Raw genomic sequence first — 11,969 nt, 5'->3', positions numbered from 1 at the left:
CTGATCCTTGTCGATGCTGTGAAATGCAGCGAAGAAGCGTAGAAGGCAGCTAAATATAGAGCCGAAAGGATCTCCATCCCCACGTGCGAACTCCTCAGCCGAGATATTGACTTGCATACCACATGGCATTTTCTGCAAGCTCAGCCTCAGTGATAGACCGTTACTCGAGGTGTGTTTGGTCAGAATACCCGAAGGAGGTCGACTACGGCGGACCAAAATTGAATGAGGCAGAATCGCCATTTTTCGAAGAAACCACTCACTTGCTCTCAGCAACACACCGAAAAACAAAGAAAAATGCCTCAAGATACGCGTCAAATGCAGGAAGAGATCGACAGACGTGAGAAGATTGTGCGTATCCTCGGATCATGGGAGTTACTGCATTGGCATAGCATGCAAAATAATGAGGTAAGCACGGTCTTTCCTCGAAAGGAGTTTTGATACCCACATATCTTGCGAATAGAGTATTGTACAGACGCGTCACCGCTTCAAGAAGCAGCTGATAGGTATTGAGGACGATAATGACCTGTGGGAGGACGAGATGGCGGATGACGAAGAGGAGGAAGAGAAGCAGAAGAAGCTGAAGGCGCGTCGCAAGGGTGAGGCGGCTGAAGGAAGCGCTAGTGGGAAGTAAAAGGGGAAGTCAACGAGTGCATAAATCATGTCTTGAAAACGATATGTGTATAGTATATGTACAGATGATACCTGCCTCTGATCCCAGATTTTACCCAGCGCTCGGTTTCATTATCTACAATTGGTCGTCGCGATCCAAGGTCTCCCCTTCCAAGTTTACCATGTCTTCCGTATCGCCAACCTGCTTTCGCACGCTGATACCTTGATTCCGGAGACGTGACCGTATTGCAGCATTTTTCAGCGCCAACCCTTGAGTGTTGCCCATCATGGCTGCTGATTGCTATTGCAGCGGTTCCGACGAGGATGATAGTCTATTAAGATGAAGATATACGTCTGTGCCGTATCTGAGAGCATACCCTGTTAGTGATGTTCACAAGTGAATTCTCCTGATATAGCTTACCCTTCCATGCTTATGAGCTTCAAGTCCCCTCCGAAATATCGTGCGTATAGTCGAGAAATGGGCAGTCCGTACCCAAACCCGGCCATGGGCGCCTTGAAGTCACTTTTGTTGAAATCTGGATCCAGGTTGGGCGTTGTCTCTACCGTCGTATACATATACGTCCACACTAGTGGAATGGTAGATCGTGGAATGCCGCCTCCCTCATCCGAAATTTTCATCGTGATGTCCTCCTTGCCTTCTGCTATCACAACCTTCGTTTCAGGAAACTCTTGCTTGTCCTGCCCGTGTGTTTCCACAACGGCGCGAAGGGAGTTCTTGAGCGTTTCGAACAACATATGTGACAAATGTCCTGGAACGTACATGAAATTCAAATCCGGTCGGCAAATGAGTCGCACCTTCGGGGCATCAAAGAGCCCGTAGTGGTCCTCGCAAACAAATCTCGCATTATCAATAGCTTCCTGCGCCAACTCCGCAACATTCGTCTTTGTACATATGATTCCAACATAATCAGGCTCTTTGGATTGACGCTGGTCTGTGAGGGCGATGTGCTGGCCTAGTAGCATTCTGATGCCTATTCGAGACATGTAGAACCGATCCAGAAATGACTGAATATTCTTGTCGATCTGCATACGTTGTCTCTTGCGCTTGTACTCCAGGATACCCTGTGCAACGGTAGTAACGACACTGTCATGCCGCCGCTTGATCTTCTCCAAGCTCTTGGCGAATCTCTTATTGTAGTCGTTGAGTTCAGGCGGCCAGTCTCCACCGTCATCTGTAGTTGCATAGTATCTTCGCGTAGAGCCTGAAGACTTCGCATTCGTACCATTGCCATTTTGACTTCCATTGGGGTTTGGTATGGATCTATATTGGCCAGTCTTCACGCTCGGATTATCTGTAGTTTGACTGAGGACTCTTGAGTCACGGCCAGTCTGTCTCATTGGCTGCAGCAAACGTTCTCGGATTTCGGATGAGAGGTTGGGTTTGGGGAGTTGTGTCAGATCCTGGGGGGTTTGTAAGCTTTTGTCATAGCCCCAGAGCAGGACATTACCTCGAAGGACTGCGAGTACCAATCTTGCACGCGCTGTATGGAAGGCATTTCATTGAGTCCATCTGGAAGGTCTCCGAGCTCTTGCACCCTATGTGCAAGGCGTATAGGAAGTTCTTCGGAGAGGAACTGCGAGGCGCGGAAAAGCGTGCCTTGGGACCTGTCAGCAGGGAAGACTCATCCATGTGAATTTCAAGAGTCTACCCGTCGATGGAGTTTGTCCGAATTGCACCATCTGCCGGAGACTGACGCCAGTGGCTGGGAAGCAAGCATAATGCTTGATGCTCTCCGTCAATTTCTCCGTCGCCTTCCACGACATTGTGACCGTAGAGAGTTTCTTGTATTATTTTTCCAAGCTCTCATACGGCTCATCAAGATCGGGCTTTCTATATTTGGCGTGTATATACCCCCATCGTTATTGTTGAAGCACAAGGCTGGTGGGGTCTTGTGGGATTCAGCCAGTTCGAGAGAGGAGCTTCACAGTCTCATTGGGAAAGACATGATATGTCAATAAATGATCGGAGATTATGCGTCCTATGGATCAAGCAATTATAGCACAGGAAGTTAGGCCTTGAGTCATTTGAGGCACCCTCCAGAGCCAGAGCCAGAGCCATGGTACCGAATTGAGTTCCCCACCGCCAAGCCGAGGCCCCGTCGGGACTCCCCGCAAAATCTACAACGGGCAAGCGTTGGGGCTGATTGACAGCCCCCTAAAACGTCCGTTTCGTCTGTATGCACGCCGTGTGTGCTCATTCATTTCGAGTGTCAGTAACGACCGTCTTTATCTGCTCTCTTTGCATGATGGGACTTTGCTGCAAGTAAATTGAGATTGCACCGTTGAAATCGGGGCCTTGGGCTAGAAAGCGCCCACCAAAGTGTTAACCCTCCGCCGAGCTTGCCACCAGCTTCGGTGGCGATGAAGTCGCGGTCAGACTGCATACAAGAACTAGAGCTCTCAACTTCTTTGCACTGCTTCTATGTTGATTGATACATGATCTATCACTGCGTACCCATCAACCCTCGATGATGCGTCATGTTTCCTTCAAGTTGAACGCTCTTTCCCTGACATGGTTGTCGACCATTTTGGTATTAGCGCCATCGTGTTGTGATGTTAGCGTCGGTCATTCGCCTTTTCTGGCAACACATTTCACTGAGTCCTTAGTAAAGATTTCCGTGCATCGGGCTTGAAAACGCGAGAACATGGCTTCCTACCCATTCCCTCGCATATCCAGCTTTCATCAATCCTTTCCCTTTACACCCAAACGAGAAAAGGAGGACGAAGATAGATACTCACCCCCACTAGAAATGTCATTGACCAGAAACAACGACTCCAATCGAAGCAAATGGGCTCGAAAGACTGCTATCACTGTCATCACACTTGCGGTTCTCCTCTATGTGCTATTTCGTCCCATGAAAACGTCAAAACAGTCCGACAAGATCCCATTCTCTCATGATGCTATTAATGAGTGAGCTTTTCCCTCTGCTGAATCCAATTGTCTTCACTCATTGCAACGACCAGTTTCCTCGCTCATTTCGAAGGCCACCAAGAATGCGGCATCGCAGCTCAAAGCTTGTACACACCACCTCAGAGCGTTGACAACAAGAAGCTTAGGCACACTGATTTCTGTCCAAACCGTGCACGACTTCTGGAGTCCATGTCTACAGGCGGCCGTCACGGATTCGACGCTCCATATCGCCCGGCGGATTGTCACTTCCGTTGGTACACCACGCCGGAGATCTGTATGATCCTCGAACGATTCGACGGTGTCGTCTTCATCGGCGATGACATGTTACAGTCTATTTATGCTGCCTTCAACATCTTACTGAGGCAAGATCTTGCGACTGGGGCAATGAAGCAGTGGGAGCTTGAGGACGAAGAAAAAAACGCTTGTAGATGCGACAATCAAATCATCAGGCCTCAATGCTTTCAACGAAGGATTCTAGACAGCGCTTCTGTAGGTGGAAGCAAGAGCGGTGGCGAAGGGTTATCGACGCCGTACTTCTGCAGCCGTACGATTATTCTCAAAACGAAGTCCAGACAGACCGCTTGCTAACTATCAGATGAACACAGGAAGTCCTCATTTCTTCCTCCCAATTTCTGGCTCACCAGCACCAGACGACCTTCATGAGCGCTTCACGGCCCTTCTTCGCGCGGATTCCGACTCTTACAAATCCATTCCCGTCATCCACACTCTTGGCCTCTCCACCACACTCTCCTGGCCCCTTGCAACAGATAGTATGGATGAATGGGTAAGCCTAGCTGACACCTCAGGTCGAAATGTGCCATTTCTTTGGGTAGGTCCAAACTCCGCTGGCCACCTCAAACCGCCTGGTCAGATCTTGGGTGAGGGAAATAACGCTTTATGGCATTATACGATTGAGATGGCGATGGAGGCTCGCTCGAGGGAGCTAGATGCTCTTGGGATGTACAATCTTACTCTGCAGGCCTCCAGTTGGGATGGAAGTGGTTATGGTCTTAGAGTCGGCCTTGTGCAGGCCATGATGGTAAGCCTCTTGGTGACGGGTGCCTCATCTAAAGCAGATTTAACATGCTTACAGATCATGAATTGGCTGTCTCGAGTCGAGTCAACTTAATTAAGTCAGGTAGAAAGGTCAGGAAGACGAGTTTGGGAAGTTGCAGCATGTGATAGAGCTAGTGCTTGGAGAGCTACACCGCCAATGCAGGGATATTGAGCAAAATGGTGTGAGCATAGAGTAATATTGAAGCATAAATGTATGCTGTAAAATATTCCGTCCATTCCACCTCATTTTACAGTCGTTCATACTACCATTTCTGTCGTGTATCTCACATTAGCCGCGCCTAGGATTCTTGAGCCAATCCATAACAATTACTGCTCTTCAAGTGTTACAGAATGATGTTGTGTTTTCGTAAATTGATAAAGGCAAGTCATGCATTCGAGACGTAGGTCCTTGATCCTCTTTGTATTCTTCCAACCTTTTTCATGAATTACAATCGACTTCTATCGTGCAAAGTAGGACATTGGATTGAGTATTGCTGTGGGGTTAAGCCGGATTGCGCTCTACACATGAGAGTTTCCTTCGGTGCTATGTGGTGCCATTGCCTGATAGGAAACATCGGTATCGAGAATCAAAGCTTACTTGAATGCACTTAAATGGTTTTGGGTAACTGGTCCGCCAGGAACTGCCATTGGTCGAGCAGCGAAAAGTAGGCTAGTTCCTTGCCTGTTGGGCGGCGTCTCCCTAGAAATCTCACTATCTTCATGTTCAGGACACGCTCGCTGCTTTCGTTCGCAATCTCCTCGACAACACCTGAAGTCGAGAGATAATCTAGCATCTCGCATTCTGGTTGGGAATCGACGTCAGCAAAGACAGTCAGTCAGAGTACCAAGACTTACCATTTATTGGAAGCGGCTGTATTATACTCCAATTGAAACGTGGAGATCGAAGAAAGAAACAAATTGCAGTGAGGTCTCGTAGGTCATGAAGTGCTAATGCTTTCATTTGCTGTTCCGCCTTCTTGCGACTACGACAGCTGAGGTCTCGAAGCTTGCCAAATGCCGCTTGAAATCTCCAAATGTCTGAAGATGATGGAGCCAGAGGATATACATCGATGATCCAACTAACACAAACGAGTTCAGCGAGACGGTACGTTAGTAGAAGTATCTCTGTAACTTTTTGAGGCGGCGCGGATCGTGGACGTCGTTTTCGATTAGTGGTAACTGCCCCACTATGACCCAAATTGCATATGACATTCTCGTAGATGGGTACTAAATGTGCTTGCCAGATTTTGTACAGAATTTTCGAGCATTTTGCAAGGTTTATGACATCGTTAAGGGTTGTAGCAGATTTGAAGATCATGACTGACACCTCCGGAGCAACAGATTCTATTCGAGAAGGGGCCATTGCTTGTACAAGTGATAGAGGATCAAATTCAATGATGTATACGAGCAAGATGCTAACATGGACAGAGAGTGTAGATGGAGGAGGGTGAAAATTTCACGCGGCAAAGTGTAGGCATTTTGACAGAAAGGGAAAGGCAAGCGACCGACATCGGAAATGAGTCCATGATGGAGGGCGGGGCAGAAAGGCCTGGTCGTTGAAGCTGGATATGAAAAGGCGGCAGCTTGGAGGAAGAAGGTTGTAAGAGTGCCTTCTTGATATGTAGATAGCCCTAAACGCGCCTTCCCCTGAGATGCGGAAACGCTAGATGTTAGCGTAAGGTTAGATGCCTGATTGATTACAGACCTAAGCTCAATTTATAGGATTCAAATCTGACAATTGCATCTTCTAATCACCGGTGGAGATGGTATCCCCACGGATTTTTTTCGGTCCAGAGATGCCCCCAAAATATCTCGCCGGCTAGCTTTTGAGCTTCTCTTGGCACTCAAAATAATCGTAAGTGTCAATTTTGCAGCAAAATCCTCTTCTCCAAGTCTCCAGCATGGGCTCCGTCTCACCACCCCTACATATTCTTTGCTTTGGCGCATCGATCACCGGAGGACACTACCAATTTGGTCTCGCCTTTCATCCCTACTCTCGTCGCTTGAGGCAGCGGTTGCAACAAAGCTTTCCGTCCTCCGAGCCGAGCATTCATGTGAACGCCCTCCCAGGGGATTATGTTTTGAATGGGAAATACATGGCTCGTCTCAGGCCACAACTTGCTCGGGATACTCCTAGACCTTACGATTGGATCATCGTGCAAGGGGGAGGCAATGATCTCATCGTTGGTGCAAAACCAGGACAGGTTTTCGACGCGTTGAAGAAGATCTGGCGGACGGCACTGGATAGTGGGGCGAAAGTGCTGGCTTTGACTGTTACGGAGACTAGTGATCGGAGTGATCAGACGAGTGCAAGATACAAGGCGCTGAATGACCTCATAATAGGCCATCAGGAGGAGAACTTCTACGTGGCAGATGTGTGTAGCGCCATTCCCTGGCCGAAAGAGAAAGCGGAAGTGCACAAGATTTGGGATGACGGTTTGCATTTCACACCTTTTGGCTATGATATGCTAGGGGATGCTATTGCGAATAAGCTGGTTCAGTCAAGCTCTAGCCTGCCGCTTGCGAAGATGTGATGCTCGCTTGCAGCATGTCTCCCACGGCAACGCGAGCCTTGCACTATCAACATCTAGCAAAAGTAAATTCGCTGATCCCCTAGTCTCTGGAAAACAGACGTGGAGCTATCGACATCCGTACGGTGTGTGCTGACGTACTGGTAATAGACATGGCATTACCGGTGACGCCTGCTGTGTGCCACTGCATTTAAAGCTGCAATCTATCTTTGCAGGCTTCGCACAGAGTCATTTCATTCGTTGTCGCTTTACCAATGGTTGGTAAAGATCGATCAACCATGCCGCTTTCCGTATTGGGATTATTTCTCCGCTTGGACTGATACGGTCAATTGCTGGCTCAAACTGAAAGATGAAGTCTCCAATGTTTCCTTCTGCATCTCCCACCACCTGACGCTCGGATTTGATAACTTTGCTCGTTGACAAGTCGACCATCGTGATGCGCGAGATCTGTGTTACCGTTGCTGGGTACCAAACTTCTCGAGGTTCGAACATACCTTCCTTGTGATCGAAATCGAAGCGACTTGACGAAGTCTGTACCTTCTTTGCAAGACTGCTTGCGGCTTGCATAACTTTAAAATAAAGCCGAACCTTCGCTTCCTCAGCATCAAATAGCGCTGGCAACACCAATTGTAAGTCATGAAATATCTCTCTGGTGATATACTGAATGCGCTGGTTGAAGGCCGTCTTGTATGTCTCAGTGGCTAAGAGAGCGCTCAATGTTTCAGAACGCCAATTAGCTATCACGGACTTGTCTATGGCCTGTTAGTCTGAAGACAAGCACGTGACAATGTTCATGCTTACTCTTTCGAGGTTCAAGCTCTGACATTGAATTCTCTGCTGCGATTAAGGCATGTCTCACGATGCCTGAGAGACCGAGCATGTAATTTTCCTGAGCAAAAACGAAATCTCTCAATCTAGTGTGGAGCGAGCACCTGATGACATACTCTGAAGCCCTAGGATGCTCATGTAGTAAAATTCCTAGATGACTCTTCCGATCAATGGCAAATAGCTCAGTCAGACTAAGGCCCGGATTTGCCGTCTCAAAAGTGTCTATCTCATCATTCGCCCACTCGGTTACAGAGTGACAGAGAGAGTCGAACTCCCCCTCAATCACCGAATCTGGCACTTGAGCTAAAGGCTGCAGACACAGGAGATCGTTTTTGCAGGCGGCCAATTCGCTTTGGGTTTTTGAAAGGTTTTCACGCAAGTCCATAATCTCTGTCTTCTGTCGCTGGAAGATGGCAGTGACTCCTTTAGATTCCCTTCGTTCATTTTTTTCTCTGTGCAAAGCTTGCTGGGCGTTCATCCGCGGCTGAGGCTTGATTTTGTCAATGACGTGTACGGGCTGAAGTGTGTGTCGGCGACCCTCAAAAGCCGCCTTTGGGTCCGCATGGGCTTTCTCAAGCTTTGGTTGCGCTTCAGTCGAAATCAATTGTCGAAATTTCAGGAAACCAGAGACCAGCGAATTTCCAATTCTGTTGTCAGCACTTTTAGAACTCTGTGGGACACCGCGATCATTTCTTTCCGACGTCTTTGCTTCCTCATTTCCAAATGTTGCACCCGGCGACTGAGCGCTGCACTCTTGCCGACGGGCTGTAGGATTGGTATCATTGAACGTCATGTCAGCTCTGAAGTCATCCCTCAAAGGTGTGAACTCGGCATTAATTCTGCATGGTATGGCCCTTTCTCTGTGACTAATCAGTGCCTGGCGATATCTTCGTCTTTGATTTATTTCTAGTATTCGTTAGCTTGTGGAGATCATTAAAATTTTTGGTCTATGTGTACCTTTGCTAGCACACGTTATGTTATGTCACATATACCTTTGCAATGCTAGAGTCTCCTTGGTTCGGATCATGTCAATGCTTTGAGTGATGACTTATATTTAACTTTATGGGTTATTGACAGATCTTCCGCTTTCGAAAGTGAGGTGGACGAACAAAAATGCGTTGTGATGCGATAAAATACAATCATCGAGTGTCTTCAGTGAATGTTAACCTATGAAGTGAATGACCATGCTCGACCAATCGAATTGCACAAAGCTGTATCGAAACTTCTCCTGGAGCTTTCATTGCAGGTGTCATATATCATATCCGAATGTCTTTCTTGCTTCTACAATTGTGATTTACTAACGCCACAGCCCTTCATGTATCACTTCCACAGGTGATCCTGACAGCTCTGATCTATCATATACTGTCAGCATGTCGCATAAACGCAAGCGTGATGATTCAGAATCAGAGTCTGACGCTGAAGCTGAATTGAAGATCGTTATAGCATTCGACTTGTGAGTTCTCGATCCATTCGTCATACATATCTTCAATCTGACATGCTACTAGTGGCACTACTTACAGTGGTCTTGCATGGGCCCAAACTCGTGAGGTTGTGACTTTGCAATCTCCTTTACGTGTCTTTGCTCACATAACGGAAGCCTGAGAACCAAATCCCGATCACAACATGGCCCAAGGGAGACTCCATAAGCGCTGAAGGGAAAACCGAGGAGAAGTGTCCCACGTTCGTTATTGTAATGATATATGCGATGGACCCAGCTGACTCAGGTGGTAGAGAAATTGCTTATCATGGGAGTGGCTTCACATGGGGATTTCAGATTCACGATGCCGTCCAGCGTCATCAATGGTTCAAACTCGACCTAGATCCTTCGCAACTAGAAAAGATCGGCCTTTCGCAGAAATATCCTGACCCATTAGCGGCACCTCCAGGCTACAATTATAGCCCAGGAAAACTGACAACTGACTATATGACCGCTCTGAGAAAGCACGCAGAGCATATGCTGAAGCATAAGCTGCCCGCTAGTGCATTGAGCTCCACTCCAATTGAATGGATAGTAAGCATTTCATACCTTGTCAGCATAGTCCTTTTCAACGACACGCTAATATTGTTAGGTCACTGTTCCCGCAGTCTGGTCCGATAAAGCGAGAGAATTGACCCTCGCATGCGCAAAAAAGGCTGGAATGGCTCAGAACGAACTTTTTATCATCTCTGAACCCGAAGCTGCGGCAGTGTATGCACTTCACAAGATGAAGTCCTTGAAAATTCAAAAGGGTGACACCTTCGTTCTCTGTGACGCTGGTGGTGGCACAGTTGATTGCATCACATATACAGTTGAATCCCTAGCCCCAGTCCTTGAGATTGTTGAAGCTACCCCAGGAACAGGCGCTTTGTGTGGATCTTCCATCTTGAATCGCCGCTTCCAGCAATTTCTCGAAGAGAAGCTAGGGAAAGATCCTAATTGGGATGATGATGTGCTTCAACAGGTTAGCTCGCCTTATCTTTTCGGCCGCGTAGCTTACAATCTTAGGCGACAGAATATTTCGAGAATGTGGTACGACTCATGAAATCTCCATTGAAGTCTGTTCTCATACTCGGTCCAGGTGAAGAAAAACTTCATGGGAACTTTCGCAGAAAAGTTTCTTGTCCCAGGTACAAACGAAGCTGGCTTCTGCGTAAAGCGGCGATATATCGTTTCTCACAATCTTTTTAGTACCATGTATTAGCGACAATATTGAACTCGGCGTCAAACGAGCGAAACTCGCTTTGCAGGGGACTGAAGTTCGCGAAATCTTTGAGCCAGTCCTTGATGAAACCGTCAAATTAGTCACAAATCAGATTGAAAAGTCGAAAAAACCGATAAAGGCAGTCATTCTCGTTGGTGGTTTTGGACAGAACACCTACCTACGCGAAGAGATTGCCAAGGAAATCAAACACTCATCTGTGTCTGCTGAAGTTATCCAACCACCAGACGGGTAAGCGCAGCGGAGTTCAAGAGGTGTTCAATAATCCGGCATGCTGAGACTATTAGATGGACCGCTGTTGTTAAAGGAGCTCTCATGAAAGGTCTTGCTGTAAAACTCCCCTCATCAACAAAAGTCAAGGTCAGCGGCCGATCAGCTCGTAAGCACTACGGCACAGACTGTGGGCATTCATTCAACGAGTTCGAGCATCCCATCTCACGTCGGTAAGTACTGATCGTCGACTTTTCAAAGCTAGCACTCTTGATAGTAACGTACTAGATACTGGAGTTCCTATCATGGCAGCTGGCGTATTTCGCTAGTGAACTGGTTCATTAAAAAGGTAGTATTGAGACTCTTCGTCAAACGAATCGTTACAGACGTTGTGTTATGTACTGATGGCTATGGCAGGGGGATACTGTCAAAGAAGACGAGCCCGTGCAGCTGCATCGCTATCGAAAATCCAAGATCGAGGATGGACCCCTCCGACGTGTGACTAGTAATATACTAATGTCGAGTGATCAAAACAATGCCGGTGTTCCCAAATATAAAGATTGTGGTCAGTGCACCTCTTACTTGGTCTATCTATCAAGACTAATTGTCACAGCGGAGGTTCAAAAACTAGTCAGCGTCAATGCGGACCTCAGTCGCATTTCACCGTCTCTATTGCCTACCAAAATGGGAGCCGACGGCGCAATGTACTACATTATCAAATACAAAATCCAGGTCACCTATCATTCCGCTGATACCGTTTATGAACTGATCCACAACGACATCAACTACGGACGTGTGAAGGCTGAGTATGTCTGAGGAACAACGCAGAAATGACAGCAATCAACAGGCAGGAAGGCACGCAACATACGCTGAATGCTGAAAGGGCCTGAGACTGATCGCTACTTGAGACGGAACATACCATCATGGATACTTTGACCTTGAGAAACCTTGATTAGTATATGTTATTTTTTGCTCTCCTATAGATTTACGTGCATCCTTGAAACGACGCAGACATGAAGGATGGTGGGGTCTTACGTGGTTGGGGGCATGAAGCGTCGTTGTTCATAAACGAAGCAGAGATCATTCTATACACATCTCAGTATG

The 11,969-nt window shown here is 47.4% G+C and overlaps 6 protein-coding genes across 6 annotated transcripts; 4 read left to right on the top strand and 2 right to left on the bottom strand.

Moving 5' to 3' along the window:
• Positions 1-294: 294 nt before the first annotated feature.
• Positions 295-631, top strand: KY384_004345 (uncharacterized protein; the record flags this gene model as incomplete). Its single annotated transcript, XM_044812851.1, has 2 exons — positions 295-405; positions 473-631. 2 exons carry the CDS (start codon positions 295-297, stop codon positions 629-631), a joined length of 270 nt encoding a protein of 89 aa, XP_044670271.1.
• A 279-nt stretch (positions 632-910) lies between these two features.
• KY384_004344 (uncharacterized protein) lies at positions 911-2,394 on the bottom strand (the record flags this gene model as incomplete). Its single annotated transcript, XM_044812850.1, has 4 exons — positions 911-974; positions 1,031-2,031; positions 2,079-2,227; positions 2,280-2,394. The coding sequence occupies 4 exons, from the start codon at positions 2,392-2,394 to the stop codon at positions 911-913; spliced, it is 1,329 nt and encodes a 442-aa protein (XP_044670270.1).
• A 1,091-nt stretch (positions 2,395-3,485) lies between these two features.
• KY384_004343 (uncharacterized protein) lies at positions 3,486-4,794 on the top strand (the record flags this gene model as incomplete). The annotated part of the gene is made up of 4 exons (XM_044812849.1): positions 3,486-3,541; positions 3,595-4,085; positions 4,147-4,580; positions 4,684-4,794. The coding sequence occupies 4 exons, from the start codon at positions 3,486-3,488 to the stop codon at positions 4,792-4,794; spliced, it is 1,092 nt and encodes a 363-aa protein (XP_044670269.1).
• Positions 4,795-6,498: 1,704 nt separating this feature from the next.
• Positions 6,499-7,131, top strand: KY384_004342 (uncharacterized protein; the record flags this gene model as incomplete). The annotated part of the gene is made up of 1 exon (XM_044812848.1): positions 6,499-7,131. The coding sequence occupies one exon, from the start codon at positions 6,499-6,501 to the stop codon at positions 7,129-7,131; it is 633 nt and encodes a 210-aa protein (XP_044670268.1).
• A 225-nt stretch (positions 7,132-7,356) lies between these two features.
• KY384_004341 (uncharacterized protein) lies at positions 7,357-8,749 on the bottom strand (the record flags this gene model as incomplete). Its single annotated transcript, XM_044812847.1, has 2 exons — positions 7,357-7,880; positions 7,930-8,749. The coding sequence occupies 2 exons, from the start codon at positions 8,747-8,749 to the stop codon at positions 7,357-7,359; spliced, it is 1,344 nt and encodes a 447-aa protein (XP_044670267.1).
• A 577-nt stretch (positions 8,750-9,326) lies between these two features.
• KY384_004340 (uncharacterized protein) lies at positions 9,327-11,681 on the top strand (the record flags this gene model as incomplete). Its single annotated transcript, XM_044812846.1, has 8 exons — positions 9,327-9,409; positions 9,604-9,967; positions 10,026-10,397; positions 10,684-10,886; positions 10,943-11,098; positions 11,154-11,214; positions 11,283-11,430; positions 11,479-11,681. The coding sequence occupies 8 exons, from the start codon at positions 9,327-9,329 to the stop codon at positions 11,679-11,681; spliced, it is 1,590 nt and encodes a 529-aa protein (XP_044670266.1).
• Between the last annotated feature and the right edge of the window lie 288 nt (positions 11,682-11,969).

Source organism: Bacidia gigantensis (assembly GCF_019456465.1).
Source record: "Bacidia gigantensis strain McMullin 20006 chromosome Unknown contig_231, whole genome shotgun sequence".
Taxonomy (NCBI): Eukaryota; Fungi; Ascomycota; class Lecanoromycetes; order Lecanorales; family Ramalinaceae; genus Bacidia; species Bacidia gigantensis.
The sequence above is the reverse complement of the archived record's forward strand: the minus strand, read 5'-3'. Positions and strand labels throughout refer to the sequence as shown.